This window comes from Schistocerca gregaria, chromosome 7 (genome assembly GCF_023897955.1).
Source record: "Schistocerca gregaria isolate iqSchGreg1 chromosome 7, iqSchGreg1.2, whole genome shotgun sequence".
NCBI classification, from domain to species: domain Eukaryota; kingdom Metazoa; phylum Arthropoda; class Insecta; order Orthoptera; family Acrididae; genus Schistocerca; species Schistocerca gregaria.
Genome location: NC_064926.1, coordinates 195,226,893 through 195,250,673, shown reverse-complemented (window position 1 = coordinate 195,250,673; position 23,781 = coordinate 195,226,893). Strand labels below are relative to the sequence as shown.

Sequence of the window (23,781 nt, the reverse complement as noted above, 5' to 3'; positions counted from 1 at the left end):
AAGGGGGCTGCTCAGATTATCACTGAGATCATTTATGTAAATCAGTAACAGCAGAGGGCCTATGACAGTACCTCGTGGAATGCTAGAAATCGCTTCGAAGATTTACTATCTATCACTACGAATTGTGACCTCTGTGAGAGCAAATCACGAATCCAGTCACAAAACTAAGACGATACTCCATATGCATGCAATTTGATTAATCTTGCTTGTGAGGAATGGTATCAAAACCCTTCTGGAAATCTAGGAATATGGAATCGATCTGAGGTCCCTTGTTGACAGCACTCATTACTTCATGGGAATAAAGAGCTAGTTGCGTTGCACAAGAATGATATTTTCTGAATCCGTGTTGGTTATGTATCAGTCATTTACTTCAAGATGATTCATAATGTTAGAGTACAGTATATGCTCCAAAATCCTACTGCAAATTGGGGTCAGTGATATGGGTCTGTAATTCAATGGGTTACTCCTATTTGCTTTCCTGAATATTAGTGTGATCTGTGCTACTTTTCAGTTTTTAGGAACAGACCTTTCCTCAAGTGAGCGGTTATATATGATTGCTAAGAAAGGCACTATAAGGCACTATTTTATCTGCACACTCTGAGAGGAACCTGATTGGAATACCATCTGCACTGGAAGACTTACCTTTCTTAAGTGATTTGAGCTGTTTCGCAGCACCTAAGATATCTACTTTTATGTCACTCATGCTAACGGCTATTCTGATTTCGAATTCTGGAATATTTATTTCATTTTCTTTCGTTAAGGAATTACGGAAAACTGTATTTTGTAACTCTGCTTTAGTGGCACCATCATCGGTAACATTTCCATCGCTATTGTGCAGTGACAGTATTGACTTTTTTGCCACTGATCTACTTTACATACGACCAGAATCTCTTTGAGTTTTCTACCATATTTTGAGACAATGTTTCATTGTGAAAACTATTAAAATCATCTTGCATTGACGTCCGCTCTAAATTTACCTGTGTGCCAAGTGGACAAAGAGTTGTAAGTAGAATTCTTCTATTCTCTTTTATTATAAATTATTTTTAAAAATGCGAATCCCCCCCCCCCCCCCCCAAAACCATAATGTATAGTTCTTCTAACACATTTGAAATTATGCTAAAATATTATGTGCTATATTCATGCCAATTAATGTGCAACATTTGGTCTCTTCTATTATCTTGATAATACTAAAGGAAAATTGCAAATAAATAATGCCCCATGTAGTGCCTGCTAGTTTGTGCATGTTGTTGATTCTAGCAACTACTTTATCCACTGTGTCCATACAATGTTTCCTGTAAGTGATAGCTTTATTTATTATGACACCCAAGTGTTTTGGGGTAGCACAATGCTGTAGCAGTATTCTGTCTCTGCTACTTGTAATGTTATTGATGGCTCTCTGTTCCTTAGGTGAAAAACATGGGTTTGGGTCTTTGAGGGGTTAAGTTTGAGGTTGTTTTTCTTGTGTTAGACAGTCAGTTGTTCAAGGGCTTCTGATAGTTCTTTCCATTGGTCTCAAACTTGTCTGCAGGGGCTGCAGTGACACAGTCATCTGTATGTATAAAACTTTGAGTGCCTTCTGGGAGTGGCTGGTCATTGGTATAAATAAGTACTGAAAAACAATAGAGCCAGGAAGCTATTCTTTTGGGTTCTCCACCAGCTTCTTTGCCACTGAAAATTGATAAAGAATCTATTATTTTGGAGAAAATTTCCAGTCATTTGTCTCGTGTTATAATCTTTGCTTGGTGCGTACACTTTTGAAAATAGTAATTGGTGGTTGACTGCATTATAAGCAGTTGATAAATTTAACAGAGGCCCAGCAGTTCTTCTTTCCTCAAATCCATCTTCACTGTTGATTGGCGACTCCATGGAGTGCTGTGTGAACAACGACCATATATGTTAAATTAAAAGGAATATCGGCGTTGGTCGTAATATTGATAGCAGAATAGATTTTCGATCACATAGTGATCATCTTCGGTGCTGTACACATTAAACTCTGACACTGGTATCAAGTTATCAATAACCAAAACTGAGAAGCAATAACAATCAATTGTGATCGCTTCTCAGTTTTGGTTATTGATAACTTGATACCAGTGTCTGATTTTAATGTGTACAGCACTGAAGATGATCACTATGTGATCGAAAATCTATTCTGCTATCAATAAAACATCAATATTACGACCAGCGCATCTTCACTGTGTTGTGTTAGTTTCAGTACCTGCAGTATGCAACATTTACCAGTTATGAAGCTGGCGTATTGCGGGATTGGCAGAGTCTCCATCACTTCTGTGAGGCTGAATATAGTCCTTTCAAGAGTTTTATAAAGATGGTATAGCAATAAAACTGGCCTATTGCTATTAAGAACATATGGTTCTTTGCCATGTTTTAAAATAGCTGTGGCCCAGAAATTCCTCCGGATCCAGATCTTTGGCATTTTGCAGAACATCAAGCAGTTATTCATTAAAGTGAGAAAACGTTTTTGGCCATAGGTCCACAATTTTTTATCTTAACCACCCATATGGCAGCCTTGCACGTTTTGCACTTATTGATTGCCCAGTATGGTCTGTCATACTGAATGACTTCAATATTTCATTTTTCTCATGTGTGACCGCACTCTGCTCTGCTGTTTTTTATATTTGTGTTGTGTTTATCGAGAGGCCTTCCATTTTTGAGCAGCTGATGTGCAGTTTGATCTGATTTTCCTTGTGTATGTTTTGTCATTCCTGTGGGGTCTCTGGCTAGGCAGTTGAGAATTCTTACAGGTATTGTAGCTGCTTTGACCCATACCTATTTCTTCCTTTTTTGCATTGGATATTGATGAAATGAAGAGGTTTGCGTGTGCAAGAGCTTCTTCTCCAAAGGAGTTCCATTTGAAAGGAGTGTAATATTGGTCCAAGAGCGCAGTTGTCAGGGCAGGCCCTTTTATGTAGTTAGAACAGCATCCTCCCACAATGGATGCTCTGATGCAAGCCCCGATGGTGTTTGTGAAGTGATAATATTCTTCTGGGACTGGACTGATCATTATGAACAGTCAATCAAACCTGTCTCACTTAGCCTTCCTAAAATTGTGTCACCTCCTAAACTGTGCTTTTTGTGGTTGGATAGCTGGTAGTATTTGGCACATTATTGGTCAGTGCTGTGAGTTTGGAATAGGACAGACTGATCTGAAACAATGTTAAGCTGCCTTCTCACTCAAGAAAAGGAGGTCAAGACTGTTTCTGCAGTGCCTTCTTCTGCTGTTGAACATCAGAAGTTTGTTGTGAATAAGTGTTAGTCAGCTGGATTCTACCCATTTCAGGACAGCTTCAGCATATTCATCCTCCTTTGCATAACCCCATGTGTCGGTTACTGTTAAAGTCACCAATGATGAAGAGTGCTTTTTGTTTGACAATGTTTCCTGGCAATTTAGAGCTGAAATTCTGTTTTGGAGGCTTATACACTGAAGTCAGCATGTCCGTAAACTCGACCATGATGTCAGTTCTATTCTCCTCAGCGTGGCATGTGGTTCTTAATGGAGGTCTAGTTTGGTGAACACTGCATATGTCATCTTCCTGCAACCAATTTCATACCTGGAACTTTAGGATGTCGGTCCATATGCTTTTCTTGCACATGGAGTACATCTGATTTATTTGATTGATGTAACTTGTGTAGTAGTTGTTCTTTGCAAGATGAAATACTTTCACTGTTCACAGAACTGATGGCCGAAACTGATTCTGATAAAAGCTTTTAGAATTGTTGAAAGGCATTTCAAATCACTGTACTAACTGTGATGCTTCTGGTTGGAGGGAATTAGCCGGCTATAGCTGTTGCCCAGGGAATTTCCTGAGTGTACATTCTACAGGGAGGCTTTTCTCACGTTACCCAGGATGGGAGATGTGGTGACAGAAGAAATTACAATTGGGAGATAGGTTAGATGAAGCTGTTTGTTGCCTTTCACATATCCTTTTAAATGATTTAGTTAAAAACTGCTTCCAACAAAAGAATGGCATGACAGTAGAGGAAATGTTAATTAAATGTATAAGGTTTGCTAATGACTTTGTATTGATAAGTGGAAATGAAAAGGCAACTAAGAATATAATAAAAGAACTGAATGTCATCTCTGAGGAATATGGAATGAATATAAAAGTGAAAAGACCTAGCTAATGGTTTTCAGGAGGCAGCCAAATAAGATACAAATTGAAAAATTGTGATGAGTTATTAGAACAAGTTGATAACTTCAGATATCTAGAATGTAAAGTAAGCAGTGAGATCACATGGCATCAAGAAACAAAAATAAGGGTAGCTATTGCAAAAGTAATGTTTTATGGTTGGAGTATATTTTCTGTGCTCCATTAAATAAACAGTTCAGGGAAAGATTAATGAAGTGTTCTGTATAGAGTGTTGCCCTGTTTGGTGCTGAATCATGTACACTGATGGATAGAGGAGAAATGCAAGCTAGTAATTCTGTGTGTGTGTTTTGTTCATTGTGCCTGTCTGCCGGTGCTTTCCCGCTTGGTAAGTCAAGGGAATCTTTGTTTTTAATATATTTTTCCCATGTGGAAGTTTCTTTCTAGTTTATTTGCACTACATGGTGATGTTGATAATAACCTGCATGATGAATATAGGAACTGGATATGATGAATCATGAGTCAGTTGCTGGTAGCCAGTTAGAATGCTCGTTCTTGATCTCCTGTTGTTCTTAAATAAAGTTAGCTGATGTTTTGTTATATTAGGTTAGAATTTTCACCAAAATTGGAAACAGGACATACAAGTAGGTTACTGCAATGGAAATGCTGTGTGACTAGGGCCTCCTTGTGGGTAGACCATTTGCCTCGTGCAAGTCTTTAGAGTTGATGCCACTTCGGTGACTTGCGTGTCGATGGGGATGAAATGATGATGATAAGGACAACACAATACCCAGTCCCTGAGTGGAGTGCGTCCGGGAATCAAACCCGGGCCGGTACCTATGACATTCTGTTGCGCTTACCACTCAGCTTCCAGGGGCGGACACTGCAATCACGAATGTATATCTTCGGCTTCACTACATGTCAGTCTACTATAGCAATTGCATTTCTGTATTGAGATTTTTTGGGTTTAACTAACTCACAAGCAAACTATCACATTCCAACCAAACCAAGACCTTGACTATGTTACTGGTCTCTCTGAAGCACATTCAGTTTTCTTTCTGCTCGCCACATTAAAAACAAATGTAATTGCTTTATATCTTATGCTGAAAGAAAGTGAGAGATTCATTGATTCTACTGTATACTATCAGACAATTGGCAAACAACACAAGAACAGTAAAGACCGAAGGTGCACTTTTAACCACCTGTTTTATGGGCAGAACACTATCATTATCATCACCAGCAGCACCACCACCCCTGCATGCTGCTCTGTTCAGTCTGCCATACTCTTCTGATTGCCCTTCATTGCTTCACTATAACTACAGTGTTAGATGAAGGATTTGAAAATCAAGACTATCAAAATATTGATTTTTGGAGCATTTATTGTATAAAGAAATGAAAGCTTTTTGTTCAGTAATACAATTTTTCATTCTTGCCTGACTGCTTAATTTTGATTTCAGATTTTCAATAACTGATAAAAGAAAGCTGTTGCAAAATGTGTCACTAATTGAAATGTGCAGCTCCAAATTAAATGTCTTTCATCACATAGTAAACATGTTCAGCACGCCTACACTTGCTGAACAAATTATTGTAACTTTCATTTACATTTTTGCATATTCTGAATTTTAACTATGGCTTTGTACATGATATTCAAGACAGTTGTGTAACTTTATTAATATTTTTAATTCTTTAATGATAAATACAACATGAAGAGTTTTCATGATACTCACTTTTTTCCAGATGTGGCTCATATCAAAATAGGCAATGTCTCCAAGCCATTGAGGCCAGCAAAATTAAAGCAGTATGTTCCAGTTAAATACTGTAAGTAGCAATTGAAAGTAAACATATCCGCATGAGCTTAAATACAGATATTTTTGTATACTAGAAAGAGGGGAAAAAATAGACAAAAATCAACATGTTAATTCATAAATAATTAGAATTAGGAAATTAAGATCAGAGGTGAAAACTCATGCTGTTTTAATCATAAGTGTCATAACTGTACAATATAACTATATTAATATTGGCATTGTAACAAAATTATATTGGCATTATAACATTATAGAGGGAAAGCAACAAAAGTCAGGTTTTCAAAAGAGGATACTCTTTCCTCAGTTTGAAAGACAATAAGGAAGATAGGTTCTGTGTAAATATTACAAAATGGCAGATTAAATTATAAATAACTAGCATAGAAACATGGAAAAAAGTTCTTTTGGTGGTGAGTATCTACCCGTGAAGTGGGTGACAGGAGATTCACGGAAAATGGTACTCTTGTTTTTTCTTCTTCATCTACATTTCAAGAGAGTACACTGCAGTCTACTGACATTCCACACTGTGAATTTCCAGGAAAACTTGTGCCCTGATGGCAGGGACAGATTTACAGGTAGCAGTGTCCCAGGCCAGATACATTTTGGAGCCCTTCCCCCACTTCATGATCCCCTCCACCAGTCCATTAACATTTTTTTAAATATATATTTATAATTTTTGTATACTTTTGCCCCCCCCCCCCCCCCCATGAACTATATACCTTGCCGTTGGTGGGGAGGCTTGCGTACCTCAGCGATACAGATGGCCGTACAGTAGGTGCAACCACAACGGAGGGATATCTGTTGAGAGGCCAGACAAACATGTGGTTCCTGAAGAGGGGCAGCAGCCTTTTCAGTAGTTGCAAGGGCAACAGTCTGGATGATTGACTGATCTGGCCTTGCAACATTAACTAAAACGGCCTTGCTGTGCTGGTACTGTGAACGGCTGAAAGCAAGGGGAAACTACAACCGTAATTTTTCCCAAGGACATGCAGCTTTACTGTATGATTAAATGATGATGGCGTCCTCTTGGGTAAAATATTCCGGAGGTAAAATAGTCCCCCATTCGGATCTCCGGGCGGGGACTACTCAGGAGGACGTCGTTATCAGGAGAAAGAAAACTGGCGTTCTACAGATCGGAGCGTGGAATGTCAGATCCCTTAATCGGGCAGGTAGGTTAGAAAATTTTAAAAGAGAAATGGATAGGTTAAAGTTAGATATAGTGGGAATTAGTGAAGTTTGGTGGCAGGAGAACAAGACTTTTGGTCAGGTGAGTACAGGGTTATAAATACAAAATCAAATAGGGGTAATGCAGGAGTAGGTTTAATAATGAATAAAAAAATAGGAGTGCGGGTAAGCTACTACAAACAGCATAGTGAACGCATTATTGTGGCCAAGATAGACACAAAGCCCATGCCTACTACAGTAGGACAAGTTTATATGCCAACTAGCTCTGCAGATGACGAAGAAATTGAAGAAATGTATGATGAGATAAAAGAAATTATTCAAGTAGTGAAGGGAGACGAAAATTTAATAGTCACTGGTGACTGGAGTTTGTCAGTAGGAAAAGGGAGAGAAGGAAACATAGTAGGTGATTATGGATTGGGGCTAAGAAATGAAAGAGGAAGCCATCTGGTAGAATTTTGCACAGTGCATAACTTAATCATAGCTAACACTTGATTCAAGAATCATAAAAGAAGGTTGTATACATGGAAGAATCCTGGAGATACTAAAAGGTAACAGATAGATTATATAACGGTAAGACAGAGATTTAGGAATCAGGTTTTAAATTGTAGGACATTTCCAGGGGCAGATGTGGACTCTGACCACAATCTATTGGTTATGACCTGTTGGTTAAAACTGAAGAAACTGCAGAAAGGTGGGAATTTAAGGACATGGGATCTGGATAAGCTGAAAGAACCAGAGGTTGTACAGAGTTTCAAGGAGAGCATAGGGGAACAATTGACAGGAATGGGGGGAAGAAACAAAGTAGAAGAAGAATGGGTAGCTCTGAGGGATGAAGTAGTGAAGGCAGCAGAGGATAAAGTAGGTAAAAAGGCGAGGGCTGCTAGAAATCCTTGAGCAACAGAAGAAAAATTGAATTTAATTGATGAAAGGAGGATATATAAAAATGCAGTAAATGAAGCAGGCAGAAAGGAATACGAACGTCTCAAAAATGAGATTGACAGGAAGTGCAAAATGGCTAAGCAGGGATGGCTAGAGGATAAATGTAAGGATGTAGAAGCTTATCTCACTAGGGGTAAGCTAGATACTGCCTACAGAAAAATTAAAAAGACCTTTGGAGATAAGAGAACCACTTGTATGAATATCAAGAGCTCAGATGGCAACCCAGTTCTAAGCAAAGAAGGGAAGGCAGAAAGGTGGAAAGAGTATATAGAAGGCTTATACAAGGGCAATGTACTTGAGGACAATATTATGGAAATGGAAGGGGATGTAGATGAAGACGAAATGGGAGACATGATATTGCATGAAGAGTTTGACAGAGCACTGAAAGACCTTAGTCAAAACAAGGCCCTGGAGTAGACAACATTCCATTAGAACTACTGATGGCTTTGGGAGAGCCAGTCATGACAAAACTCTACCATCTGGTGAGCAAGATGTATGAGACAGGCGCAATACCCTCAGACTTCAAGAAGAATATAATAATTCCAATCCCAAAGAAAGCAGGTGCTGACAGATGTGAAAATTACCGAACAGTCAGTTTAATAAGTCACAGCTGCAAAATACTAACGCGAATTCTTTACAGACGAATGAAAAAACTGGTAGATGCGGACCTCGGGGAGGATCAGTTTGGATTCTGTAGAAATGTTGGAACACGTGAGGCAATACTGACCTTACGATTTATCTTAGAAGAAAGATTAAGAAAAGGCAAACCTATGTTTCTAGCATTTGTAGACTTAGAGAAAGCTTTTGACAATGTTGACTGGAATACTTTCTTTCAAATTCTAAAGGTGGCAGGGGTAAAATACAGGGAGCGAAAAGGCTATTTACAATTTGTACAGAAACCAGATGGCAGTTATTAGAGTCGAGGGGCATGAAAGGGAAGCAGTGGTTGGGAAAGGACTGAGACAGGGTTGTAGCCTCTCCCCAATGTTATTCAATCTGTATATTGAGCAAGCAGTAAAGGAAACAAAAGAAAAATTTGGAGTAGGTATTAAAATTCATGGAGAAGAAGTAAAAACTTTGAGGTTCGCTGATGACATTGTAATTCTGTCAGAGACGGCAAAGGACTTGGAAGGACAGTTGAACGGAATGGACAGTGTCTTGAAAGGAGGATATAAGATGAACATCAACAAAAGCAAAACGAGGATAATGGAATGTAGTCGAATTAAATCGGGTGATGCTGAGGGAATTAGATTAGGAAATGTGACACTTAAAGTAGTAAAGGAGTTTTGCTGTTTAGGAAGTAAAATAACTGACGATGGTCGAAGTAGAGAGGATATAAAATGTAGACTGGCAATGGCAAGGAAAGCGTTTCTGAAGAAGAGAAATTTGTTAACATCGAATATAGATTTATGTATCAGGAAGTCGTTTCTGAAAGTATTTGTTTGGAGTGTAGCCATGTATGTAAGTGAAACATGGATGATAACTAGTTTGGACAAGAAGAGAATAGAAGCTTTCGAAATGTGGTGCTACAGAAGAATGCTGAAGATAAGGTGGATAGATCACGTAACTAATGAGGAGGTATTGAATAGGATTGGGGAGAAGAGAAGTTTGTTGCACAACTTGACTAGAAGAAGGGATCTGTTGGTAAGACATGTTTTGAGGCATCAAGAGATCACAAATTTAGCATTGGAGGGCAGCGTAGAGGGTAAAAATCATAGAGGGAGACAAAGAGATGAATACACTAAGCAGATTCAGAAGGATGTAGGTTGCAGTAGGTACTGGGAGATGCACAGGATAGAGTAGCATGGAGAGCTGCATCAAACCAGTCTCAGGACTGAAGACAACAACAACAACAACAACAACAACATACTTTTTGTTCCCCTGCAAAATTAAGATTCCATGTTACAATGAAGTTACTTAAAAGATATGTATCATGCAGTCCATATGTATATTCACTGCCAAAACTTTTACATCTATGACAATACCGATTTTTTTGTTCAGTAGTTTGCTACTCATTTCGAGCAGCACTTGGATTCTACATGATGCTCATCATATTGAATGTAATGTAGCTGACTTGTGCAATGATGACAATTGACAATAAAAACAATGTCCACTTGCACACAAATCTATGTGAAGCATGGCTATACAATAGTTGTGTCCAGAGTCATTAACAACCTTCCAACTGAACTCGGCAATGAGCCAAACATTTTCACAAAATGAAGAAACTGCATCAGTTCCTGAGGCAGTACTGTTTGATTATTTACAGCCAGATTCAGAATAATGTAATTCCATCTTCTACACCTACACCAATACTCCACATGCCACCCGACAGCGTGTGGTGGAGGATACTTCTGTTGCTGCTAACTGATCTCTCTTTCTTTATTCCACTTGTGAATGACGTGTGAAAAGAATGATTGTCAGTATGCCTCTGTATTATTTCCAATTTCTGGAATTTATTCATCTTGGTCTTTTCGAGAGATTTATGTGGGAGGAAATAATATGTTGTTCGGCTGTTCCTGGAAAGTACTCTCTCAGAATTTCAATAGTAAAACTGTCAGTGGTGCACAACGTCTGTCTTGTAGGTTCTGCCACTGGTGTTTGTTGAGCATCTCTCAACACTCTCACACTCACACTCACTTTTATAGTGACTAAATAATTCCATGACAAAACCCACTGCTCTTCATTGGATCTTCTGTATCTCTTCTGTCAATTCTACTTAGTAACTGTCCCAGATTGATGAACAGTACATAAGAATTGATCGAACAAATAGCTCGTAAACAACTTCTTTTGTGCTTGACATACATTCCTTCAAGATTCTTCTTATGAATCTTGGTCTGGCACCTGCTTTTCCTGCTGTTTGTTTTATGTGCTGATTCCACTTAAAGTCGCTCTAGATACTTACTCTGAGATATTTTATGGTACATACTTTTTTGAGCAATTTGTCATCAGTAGGGTAGGTGTAAATCAGTGGATTTCTTTCCTGTATATTGGCAATATGTTACATTTACTTACATTCAGGGTCAACTGCTGGGACTGCGCTATTCATCAATCACCTGTAGGTCATTTTGCTAATTGATACTGTCTTCTGGCAGTGCTACTTTCTTATAGACAACCACACCATCTGTGAACAGTCTTAGAGAGCTTCTGACACTTTCTAGTTGATCATTTATATATGCTGTAAACTGTAATGGCTCTACCATGCTTGCAGGGGTACTCAAGGGATTACCTTTACATCTGTCAGTTTTGTTCTGTTAGGAGTGATGTGTTGAGTTCTTTCTGCAAGGAAGTCCTGAATCCAATTGCAAATCTGGTCCTATACTCGGTAAACTCGTAGTTTTTTCACTAGACAACAGTATGGGACAATGTCAGATGATTTTCTGAAGTCAAGGAACATGGGCTCACCCTCAGCACTGTTGTTTAAATTGCTATGGATCTTGTGGGTGAACAGAGTGCAGCAGAGTTTCACAAGATCTTCATTTGTGGTCTGCATGTTGATTTTTATTTTTATAGAGGAGATTTTCGGTTTCCAAAAAATGACCCATTTTCTTGATCATAAAACATTTATAATTCTAAAACAGGCCTATAATTGTGTGCATCTGTCCTATGACCCTTCTTGAAAACGGAAATGACCTGCAATTTTTTTGTCACTAGGTACCCTTTGTCGCTCCAGTGTACTACGATAAAGTACCGCTGGAAGGGGAACAAGTTCATTCACATAATCTTTGTAGAATTTTACAGATATCTCATCTAGTCCTGATGCCTTTCCATTATTAAGTGATAGCAATTGCTTTTCTAATCCATAATCAGATTAGATGAGAAATGATGATTGAAAGGAGAGACCATATTAATGATTTTCTGCAGTGAAACAATTTCAGAAGACCGAATTCAGTATTTTGGCCACATGCATGTTATCTTCTGTTTCAGTACCTTTATGGTCATTGAGTGACTGAATAGATAATTTCAGCACGCTTACTGATTTTACAGAAGACCAAACCCTATTGGGTTTTTAGTCAAATTGGTTGACAGAATTTTACTTTCAAAGTCATTGACTAGTTCTCTCATTGATCTTCTTATGCTCATTTTCACTTTGTTCACGTTTTGTTTGTCTGCTACATTTTGACTTCTTGAACCTGTGATGGTGCTCTTTTTTCTTCCATAGCAATTTTTAAACACAGCTATTAAACCAAGGTGGGCCTTTCTCATCCCTTAAGGCTTACTTGGAACATGCTTGTCTGAGGCATGTTGAATGATAATTTTGAATTTTTTGCATTTATGCTCCACATCTTTGTCTTCAGCATGGAATATATGTTGCTGGCTACTTAGATGCTCTGCAGTTTGTATCCTGTCACTCTTGCTGTGCATGAATATTTTCCTACCTTTCTTGACATTCCTTGTAATACCTGTACTGATAGTTGGTATCATTGCCTTATCATCTCTGATACCTTCCTTTCATTAACTGATTTGATAAGTTCAGGTCTGTTGGTAGCTAGGGGGTCTATGACATTTCTTTCTTGATTTGGTTCTCTAATTATCTGCTCGAAGTAAATTTTGGATGAGACATTCAGAACAATGTGTCACATGAAACCCTGTCTCTAGCACCAGTTTGGATAACATGTCCCTCCCAGTCTGTACCTGGCAAGTTTGAAATCACTCTCTATTACAACAGCGTGATCAGGAAAGTTATTAACAATATTCTACAAGTTCTCTCTGAAGTGCTCTACCACTACAGCTCCTGACCCAGGCAGTCTATAAAAGCACCTAATTACAATTCTTGACCAACCTTTGATGCTTAATTTCACTAATATATTTTCTGCCATACAATAAAGCATAAAAGAACTAAGGCTGTCTTCTACCCTATTTTGTCTGTGGAATGGAAGTTCCATGTCCACATTTATAAACTAAGATCCCAATGGCAACAACTATCTTGCTTGTCTGATTGTACTAACAGGATTTTTCCTGTTAATATGGCCAGACAAGCAAGATGGTGGTTGCTGTTGGAATCCTGTGTTCCCTATTTTATAAACTGGGACACTGAACTTTTGTTCTGCAGACAACATAAGGTGGAAGACAACCTTATTTGTTGTAAACCTTATTGTATGCAGGAAGATAAAATTAAGTTATTCTAAAACTGGTCATTAACAATAGAATAGTATTGGTTCAACAACTGTTGCACTTTTCTTTATTTTGTGAAAATGGAAATGTACAGTTGCGGTGCCCTACAAAACGAACTCTGTACTGGACCAGACACTAGCTGGCTACAAGTTTGTGTTCTATATTTTCCAGTTTTATGCAAGATTTTATTTTTATTTTTTTATTTGTAAATGTGTAAAAATCTATGCCTGATGTTTGGTCAAACTATTTAGAAATACCACCTATGGTATCTTATGCACGTTCAGTAGCCTCACTAACAAGCCTATGGATATTATAGCTAACTCCTTATGATTTATGCCCTCTGTTATGTGAAATGTGCTATCTAGACACTTCTGAATTTTGGGTTTATGCTTTATAGGTCACTGTTTGGCATATTAACTGTAACTGTTTCCTGAAATTATGGTGCTATTGGTCATTCTGGTGGATGGTCATTGGGCCTAAAGCGCACGAACAGGTGGAACACTATGCAGTCTCACAGAATTGACACTGCCAGAGCAGAAGTCATGAGGCATATTTGCAGTCTAACTTCACTATCCAGTTGTATGAACACAAATATAGTATTTGACATTTGCAATTGTGTTTTCATTTCTGTAGATGATTTAATTTGTAATAATAACCCAAAATATACAGTATTCGCCCAAAAATACGCCACCACTGCGTTTAAGCTGCACCCCGAAATTTCAATAAAGAAATAAAAGAAACAAAATATTTTGCACAAAAATAAGCTGCACATTGACTGAGAGAAGAAAAAGTACCAGAAATTTATTTATACTTATATGTAAGTTGTAGGTATGTACTGTAAACATTTCTTCTGTCATTTTGTACAATATGTTGGTGACATATTTTGTCTTTCTTATACTCAGCACCATCAGTGCCACTATTCATTACTTCACTCTCCCTCCTATCATTTCCTTCATTCTCTTCCCACAGTATGTCATCCTCACTGCTATCCAGTGCATTTGATATGCAGCATTTTTTGGACTCCTTAATGATGGACTCTGATGATATTAAAAGGACCATGAAGCAAGAATCCATTTGCACAAAAAGGTGACTGGTGGATTCTTAATCTTATGCTATAAGGACATGGTTTTCTTCCAGGAGCTAATCTGAATACATTTTTCGGAGGTTGTCATTGAACAGTTTATTTATGGCTACATCTTGTACCTACAGTTTTGAAGTCATTCCCCCAGGTACTGTGACAAGATCTGTCTTTTACGCAAGTTCATCTTTTACTTCAGCTGTTAGATATTCCATAAAAGCATCCAAAGCTAACTAGGCTCTCTCAGCAAGCAGTGCTCCAGGTCTGTGTGATCCCAAAGAGTAGACAACCCGTCAACCATCAGCTGTGTTATTGCGTGCCCTTTTCTTGGTAGCAAATCACTAACCCCATAGGAAAGTTTTGTTTGGGTGTGGTGTTTCTCTTTGGAATCAGATAAGGGACTAACTTTCCCCCATCAGGTGTAACAGCTAACATCACAGTTGTTCTTCATTCCCACTTTCCCTTAGTGATATACGTTTTGCTCCTTTCATGTCTACTGTTGTATTGCTTGACATGTCAAAAAAATACTGGTGTCTTGTCAGCATTGCCAATATGATGAAAAGAGTATGAGTGACACTTTCGCAACTGGGTGATGTAACACTGTAAGTTGACTTGCTTCTCCTTGAAATATGGTGGCATTCTTTGTGCCAATGTGGTACTTCATCGGAGAGGCCATTTTTCTGCATCAGCCAACAACACCAATCAATACTTGGCCAAAATTCTTCTTGTGGCATGTTAAGATTTTTGCAATTTCCAAGGCCTTCAGTTGTGTAATTTATCAAGGGATGGCCATCCCACCTTTCCTCTTATCTTTCACATGGGAAAGAACGATTACTTCAAGTTCCACATACTTGCCATATTTTGGTCCCCTAAACGATTTTCTCATTGAGACTACTGTCTTCCATTTTTCTTCTGAAACAATCCAATGTTGCACTTTACATTTGTCCAGTCCATACTTATTTCCAGCCTTTCTGTTGGTTGTGGTTTTGTCATAACACACAACTGTGAGTTTGGAGCTTGCTTCATAAGTATGCTGAATTCCTGGGCTTGGTGATGCTTTTCACTCTGAATGGTAGTTGAAGTTCATATCATCGCTGCTCCAAATATGAGCAATATGGGTTTGATACATTTCTACAGAATCCTATAAATAACGGATAGTTCCAACAGAGCATAGCGAGCTGCAAGTGTAACTACTGTTGCTTCATGCCCCTACACTTGGCATTTCATTTAGTGCTCAGTTGGTTTTGTTCATCGACAGTCAGCAGCTTTCGCTGAAAATTCTGAGCAGATCTAAAACTGTTGCAAAGCTTTGGTGACAGTATATTACACTGCGCCTGAAAGTCTGAACGTTGTTGGCTGCTTTGGAAACACCTTAAACAACACAAATTATGGATTATTAAAAGACACATTGACCTCCACAAACAACACAATATGTAGCACACATGGATAAATAAAAGATGTATTTACCTCTGCAAACAATGTAACATGGGAGTTCAGTCCCTAGGTATTTTTGTGTGAGCTAAAATGTGTATCATCTGGGAGTGGACAAATGTTTTGCAGTATCAGTCATGAAATTAATATCATGTCTAGTAAAGCACTGCAATCTCTACAACCTTCTTTGGGTGAAAGAAAACTGTCTTTGACTTCAGGCTGAAGAGGTTTGATCAGTTCTACAATAGTTGTGCAATTGTGTCTGGTTTCAAAAATTACCGTCTGGAGTTTGTCATTTGTCACTAGAAGGGAACATGTCCATAGATGTAGCAGTGAAATTTCTTTGTCTTTAAAACTCCATTATTTATTTTTTGAGTTGTGAATAATTTATTGTTATTTAGGAATGTACATTGGAGCAGAAGAAGTGTGGCATTGCAGGCAGTTAGAATTTCAGCAACCTTACAAGGCCTTGGTCTGATGCCCAAGACCAGTTGATTTCTTGCTGCTTAATGAGTTATTTATGGAATCAAATGAGGTTCTGTTTCAGCATTGTGAACGAGTGACGTGACACAGTGGTTCACACATTCGACTTGTATATGGAAGAGTAGTAGTTCAGAATATCATCCTCAAATTGCTGAAAGCAAATGGCAGGATGGCTCCTGTGAATAGGACACAGCAAGTCACCCTCGTCAAGCTATAAGGCTGCATTAGTACAGTAGTATTGCTGAAGAAGACAGATAGATAGGCTTTGTGTTGATTAACTATAAGAAGTCAGTATTGATTTAAAAATAGCACCCAACTATATCGAGTGGTCTGTGATTCCAATTTAACTGATGACAGAACACTGATTTCATTTTTTTTTCTTTTGCAGTGGAGGAAAATGTTCCACAGGACATGCTTGCACACCTCCGGTGGATGCTGCAGAAGGATCTTTTGGGCCAAGATATATTTTTGATTGGTCGTCCGGGTCCTCTCCGTAGACAGCTTGCAATGCGTTACCTTGAAATGACATCTCGTGAATTGGAATATGTTGCCCTCTCTCGGGACACAACAGAGGCTGATCTGAAGCAACGCAGAGAAATCAGAAGTGGCACTGCCCACTATTTTGATCAGGTGGGATGTTAGATAAAGCTGAAATTTTTATACTTTTATTACATTTACATGGTTCTGAATATGTGTTAAAAGAAAAGAAATTCTGCCCATGAAAAACAACATTCTAATTGATGTGATGATAGAATGCATTTAATATGTTCTTTATTAACTTTCTGTCCTTTTTTTGAGTACTGTAGAAGTTCAGTGTATCTGTATAAACTGGCCATTTTTAAATTAAATTGATTGTGTTGTATGTTCCTGTCTTCTCATAAGAAAGAGTTATTGGCCTTCCATTCTTGTGTGGCTATGCAATTTTCATAAACTCATGCAGAACTACAAAATCAAACAATACAGTACACTATTTTTGATCATATTGAGTAGTTTTTTAAATATACACTAAAAAACAAAAAAAGTTTTGGAATTGATTATGTGTTTATTTTTCATTGACAGGTTTTTGACATTGTCAGTTATCTGTGTACTTGAGGAAATGTTGTAGAAGTACTACAGTAATATATGTGTGTGTGTGTGTGTGTGTGCGCGCGCGCGCGAGTGTACACCTGTCCTTTTTTCCCCCCTAAGGGAAGTCTTTCCGCTCCCGGGATTGGAATGACTCCTTACCCTCTCCCTTAAAACCCATATCCCTTCGTCTTTCCCTCTCCTTCCCTCTTTCCTGAAGAAGCAACCATCGGTTGCGAAAGCTAGTAATTCTGTGTGTGTGTTTGTGTGTTTTGTCCATTGTGCCTGTCTGCCGGCGCTTTCCCGCTTGGTAAGTCTTGGAATCTTTGTTTTTTATATATATATATATAATAGAAAGAAACTTCCACATGGGAAAAATATATTAAAAACAAAGATTCCAAGACTTACCAAGTGGGAAAGCGCAAGTAGATTGGCACAATGAATAAAACACACAAACACACACAGAATTTGAGCTTTCGCAACCGGCGGCTGCTTCATCAGGAAAGAGGGAAGGAAAAGGAAAGATGAAAGGATGTGGGTTTTAAGGGAGAGGGTAAGGAGTCATTCCAATCCCAGGAGCGGAAAGACTTACCTTAGGGAGAAAAAAGGATAGGTATATACTCGCGCGCGCGCACACACACACACACACACACACACACACACACATATCCATCCATACATACAGTCACAAACAGACGTATTTAAAGGCAAAGAGTATGGGCAGAGATGTAAGTCAAGGTGGAAGTGCAGAGGCAAAGATGATGTTGAATGACAGGTGAGGTATGAGTGGCGGCAACTTGAAATTAGCGCAGATTGAGGCCTGGTGGATAACGAGAAGAGAGGATATATTGAAGGGCAAGTTCCCATCTCCGGAGTTCGGATAGGTTGGTGTTGGTGGGAAGAATCCAGATAACTCGGACGGTGTAACACTGTGCCAAGATGAGCTGGCTGTGCACCAAGGCATGTTAGCCACAGGGTGATCCTCATTACCAACAAACACTGTCTGCCTGTGTCCATTCATGCGAATGGACAGTTTGTTGTTGCCATTCCCACATAGAAAGCGTCACAGTGTAGGCAGGTCAGTTGGTAAATGACGTGGGTGCTTTCACACGTGGCTCTGCCTTTGATCATGTACACCTTCCGGGTTACAGGACTGAAGTAGGTGGCGGTGGGAGGGTGCATAGGACAGGTTTTACACCAGGGGCGGTTGCAAGGGTAGGAGCCAGAGGGTAGGGAAGGTAGTTTGGGGATTTCAAAGGGATGAACCAAGAGGTTACGAAGGATAGGTGGACGGCGGAAAGACACTCTTGGTGGAGTGGGGAGGATTTCATGAAGGATGGATCTCATTTCGGGGCAGGATTTTAGGAAGTCGTATCCCTGCTGGAGAGCCACATTCAGAGTCTGATCCAGTCCCGGGAAGTATCCTGTCACAAGTGGGGCACTTTTGGGGTACTTCTGTGAGAGGTTCTGGGTTTGAGGGGATGAGGAAGTGGCTCTGGTTATCTGCTTTTGTACCAGGCCAGGAGGGTAGCTGCGGGATGCGAAAGCTGTTTTCAGGTTGTTGGTGTAATGGTCCAGGGATTCAGGACTGGAGCAGATTCATTTGCCACGAAGGCCTAGGCTGTAGGGAAGGGACCGTCACACTGTGACGCTTTCTATGTGGGAATGGTCAGCAACAAACTGTCCATTCGCATGAATGGACACAAGCAGACAGTGTTTGTTGGTAATGAGGATCACCCTGTGGCTAAACATGCCTTGGTCCACGGCCAGCACATCTTGGCACAGTGTTACACCGTCCGAGTTATCTGGATACTTCCCACCAACACCAACCTATCCGAACTCCGGAGATGGGAACTTGCCCTTCAATATATCCTCTCTTCTTGTTATCCACCAGGCCTCAAATCTCTGCTAATTTCAAGTTGCCGCCACTCATACCTCATCTCTGCCCATACTCTTTGCCTTTAAATATGTCTGCTTGTGACTGTGTATGTATGAATGGATATATGTGTGTGTGTGTGTGTGTGTGTGTGTGTGTGTGTGTGTGTGTGTGTGTGTGTGTGTGTGTGTGTGCGCGCGCGAGTGTACACCTATCCTTTTTTCCCCCTAAGGTAAGTCTTTCCGCTCCCGGGATTGGAATGACTCCTTACCCCTCTCCCTTAAAACCCACATCCTTTCATCTTTCCTTTTCCTTCCCTCTTTCCTGACGAAGCAACCGCTGGTTGCGAAAGCTCGAAATTCTGTGTGTGTGTTTGTGTGTTTTATTCATTGCGCCTATCTACCAGCACTTTCCCGCTTTGTAAGTCTTTGAATCTTTGTTTTTAATATATTTTTCCCATGTGGATGTTTCCTTCTATTTTACCCCCCATGAACCATGGACCTTGCCGGTGGTGAGGAAGCTTGCATGCCTCAGCGATACAGATGGCCGTACAGTAGGTGCAACCACAACGGAGGGGTATCTGTTGAGAGGCCAGACAAACATGTGGTTCCTGAAGAGGGGCAGCAGCCTTTTCAGTAGTTGCAGGGGCAACAGTCTGGATGATTGACTGACCTGGCCTTGTAACAATAATCAAAATGGCTTTGCTGTGCTGGTACTGCGAACGGCTGAAAGCAAGGGGAAACTATGGCCGTAATTTTTCCCGAGGGCATGTAGGTTTACTGTATGATTAAATGATGATGGCGTCCTCTTGGGTAAAATATTCCGGAGGTAAAATAGTCCCCCATTTGGATCTCCGGGCGGGGGCTACTCAGGAGGACGTCGTTATCAGGAGAAAGAAAACTGACACTCTACGGATCGGAGAGTGGAATGTCAGATCCCTTAATCGGGCACGTAGGTTAGAAAATTTAAAAAGGGAAATGGATAGGTTAAAGTTAGATATAGTGGGAATTAGAGAAGTTCGGTGGCAGGAGGAACAAGACTTTTGGTCAGGTGAGTACAGGGTTATAAATACAAAATCAGATAGGGGTAATGCAGGAGTCGGTTTAATAATGAATAGGAAAACAGGAATGCGGGTAAGCTACTACAAACAGCATAATGAACGCATTATTGTGGCCAAAATAGATACGAAGCCCACACCTACTACAGTAGTACAAGTTTATATGCCAACTAGCTCTGCAGATGACGAAGAAATTGAAGAAATGTATGATGAAATAAAAGAAATTATTCAGATAGTGAAGGGAGACGAAAATTTAATAGTCATGGGTGACTGGAATTCGAGTGTAGGAAAAGGGAGAGAAGGAAGCATAGTAGGTGAATATGGATTGGGGCTAAGAAATGAAAGAGGATGCCACCTGGTAGAATTTTGCACAGAGCACAACTTAATCATAGCTAACACTTGGTTTAAGAATCATAAAAGAAGGTTGTATACATGGAAGAAGCCTGGAGATACTGACAGGTTTCAGATAGATTATATAATGGTAAGACAGAGATTTAGGAACCAGGTTTTAAATTCTAAGACATTTCCAGGGGCAGATGTGGACTCTGACCATAATCTATTGGTTATGACCTGTAGATTAAAACTGAAGAAACTGCAAAAATGTGGGAAATTAAGGAGATGGGACCTGGATAAACTGAAAGAACCAGAGGTTGTACAGAGTTTCAGGGAGAGCATAAGGGAACAATTGACAAGAATGGGGGAAAGAAGTACAGTAGAAGAAGAATGGGTAGCTTTCAGGGATGAAGTAGTGAAGGCAGCAGAGGATCAAGTAGGTAAAAAGACGAGGGCTAGCAGAAATCCTTGGGTAACAGAAGAAATATTGAATTTAATTGATGAAAGGAGAAAATATAAAAATGCAGTAAATGAAGCAGGCAAAGAGGAATACAAACGTCTCAAAAATGAGATTGACAGGAAGTGCAAAATTGCTAAGCAGGGATGGCTAGGTGACAAATGTAAGGATGTAGAGGCTTATCTCACTAGGGGTAAGCTAGATACTGCCTACAGGAAAATTAAAAAGACCTTTGGAGATAAGAGAACCACTTGTATGAATATCAAGAGCTCAGATGGCAACCCAGTTCTAAGCAAAGAAGGGAAAGCAGAAAGGTGGAAGGAGTATATAGAGGGTCTATACAAGGGCGATCCACTTGAGGACAATCTTGTGGAAATGGAAGAGGATGTAGATGAAGATGAAATGGGAAGTAAGATACTGCGTGAAGAGATTGACAGAGCACTGAAAGACCTGAGGCGAAACAAGGCCCCCGGCGTGTACACTATTCCATTGGAACTACTGACGGCCTTGGGAGAGCCAGTCCTGACAAAATTCTACCATCTGGTGAGCAAGATGTTTGAACAGGTGAAATACCCTCAGGCTTCAAGAAGAATATAATAATTCCAATCCCAAAGAAAGCAGGTGTTGACAGATGTGAAAATTACCGAACAGTCAGTTTAATAAGCCACAGCTGCAAAATACTAACACGAATTCTTTACAGACAAATGGAAAAACTAGTAGAAGCCGACCTCGGGGAAGATCAGTTTGGATTCCGTAGAAACACTGGAACACGTGATGCAACACTGACCGTACGACTTATCTTACAAGCTAGATTAAGGAAGAGGAAACCTACGTTTCTAGCATTTGTAGACTTAGAGAAAGCTTTTGACAATGTTGACTGGAATACTCTCTTTCAAATTCTGAAGGTGGCAGGGATAAAATACAGGGAGCGAAAGGCTATTTACAATTTGTACAGAAACCAGATGGCAGTTATAAGAGTCGAAGGGCATGAAAGGGAAACAGTGGTTGGGAAGGGAGTGAGACAGGGCTGCAGTCTATCCCCGATGTTATTCAATCTTTATATTGAGCAATCAGTAAAGGAAACTAAAGAAAAATTCGGATTAGGTATTAAAATCCATGGAGAAGAAATAAAAACTTTGAGGTTTGCCGATGACATTGTAATTCTGTCAGAGACAGCAAAGGACTTGGAAGAGCAGTTGAATGGAATGGACAGTGTCTTGAAAGGAGGATATAAGATGAACATCAACAAAAGCAAAACGAGGATAATGGAATGTAGTCGAATTAAGTCGGGTGATGCTGAGGGAATTAGATTAGGAAATGAGACACTTAAAGTAGTAAAGGAGTTTTGCTATTTGGGGATCAAAATAACTGATGATGGTCGAAGTAGAGAGGATATAAAATGTAGACTGGCAATGGCAAGGAAAGCGTTTCTGATGAAGAGAAATTTGTTAACATAGAGTATAGATTTAAGTGTCAGGAAGTCATTTCTGAAAGTATTTGTATGGAGTGTAGCCATGTATGGAAGTGAAACATGGACGATAAATAGTTTGGACAAGAAGAGAATAGAAGCTTTCGAAATGTGGTGCTACAGAAGAATGCTGAAGATTAGATGGGAAGATCACATAACTAATGAGGAAGTATTGAATATGATTGGGGAGAAGAGATGTTTGTGGCACAACTTGACCAGAAGAAGGGATCGGTTGGTAGGACATGTTCTGAGGCATCGAGGGATCACCAATTTAGTATTGGAGGGCAGCGTGGAGGGTAATAATCGTAGAGGGAGACCAAGAGATGAATACACGAAGCAGATTCAGAAGGATGTAGGTTGCAGTAGGTACTGGGAGATGAAGAAGATTGCACAGGATAGAGTAGCATGTAGAGCTGCATCAAACCAGTCTCAGGACTGAAGACCGCAATAACAACATATATATATATACCAAGCGGGAAAGCGCCGGTAGATAGGCACAATAAATAAAACACACAAACACACACACAGAATTTCTAGCTTTCGCAACCGATGGTTGCTTCTTCAGGAAAGAGGGAAGGAGAGGGAAAGACGAAAGGATGTGGGTTTTAAGGGAGAGGGTAAAGAGTCATTCCAATCCCGGGAGCGGAAAGACTTCCCTTAGGGGAAAAAAATGACAGGTGTACACTCGCGCACACACACACACACACATCCATCCGCACATACACAGACACAAGCAGACATATTTAAAGGCAAAGAGTAAGGGCAGAGATGTCAGTCGAGGCGGAAGTACAGAGGCAAAGAAGTTGTTGAAAGACAGGTGAGGTATGAGCGGCGGCAACTTGAAATTAGCGGAGGTTGAGGCCTGGCGGATATCGAGAAGAGAGGATATACTGAAGGGCGAGTTCCCATCTCCGGAGTTCGGATAGGTTGGTGTTGGTGGGAAGTATCCAGATAACTCGGACGGTGTAACACTGTGCCAAGATGTGCTGGCCGTGCATCAAGGCATGTTTAGCCACAGGGTGATCCTCATTACCAACAAACACTGTCTGCCTGTGTCCATTCATGCGAATGGACAGTTTGTTGCTGGTCATTCCCACATAGAAAGCGTCACAGTGCAGGCAGGTCAGTTGGTAAATCACGTGGGTGCTTTCACACGTGGCTCTCCCTTTGATCGTGTACACCTTCCGGGTTACAGGACTGGAGTAGGTGGTGGTGGGAGGGTGCATAGGACAGGTTTTACACCGGGGGCGGTTGCAAGGGTAGGAGCCAGAGGGTAGGGAAGGTGGTTTGGGGATTTCATAGGGATGAACCAAGAGGTTTCGAAGGTTAGGTGGACGGCGGAAAGACACTCTTGGTGGAGTGGGGAGGATTTCATGAAGGATGGATCTCATT

The 23,781-nt window shown here is 40.0% G+C and overlaps 1 protein-coding gene across 1 annotated transcript in view; it reads left to right on the top strand.

Annotated features, from left to right (window-relative positions):
• The window catches only part of LOC126281271 (von Willebrand factor A domain-containing protein 8), a 261,118-nt gene that overhangs the window by 11,884 nt on the left and 225,453 nt on the right, over positions 1 to 23,781 (top strand). The window contains exons 3-4 of the mRNA XM_049980095.1: positions 5,841 to 5,921; positions 16,522 to 16,763. Coding sequence (XP_049836052.1) covers positions 5,841 to 5,921; positions 16,522 to 16,763 — 323 coding nt within the window. The remainder of the gene's footprint in view (positions 1 to 5,840; positions 5,922 to 16,521; positions 16,764 to 23,781) is intronic.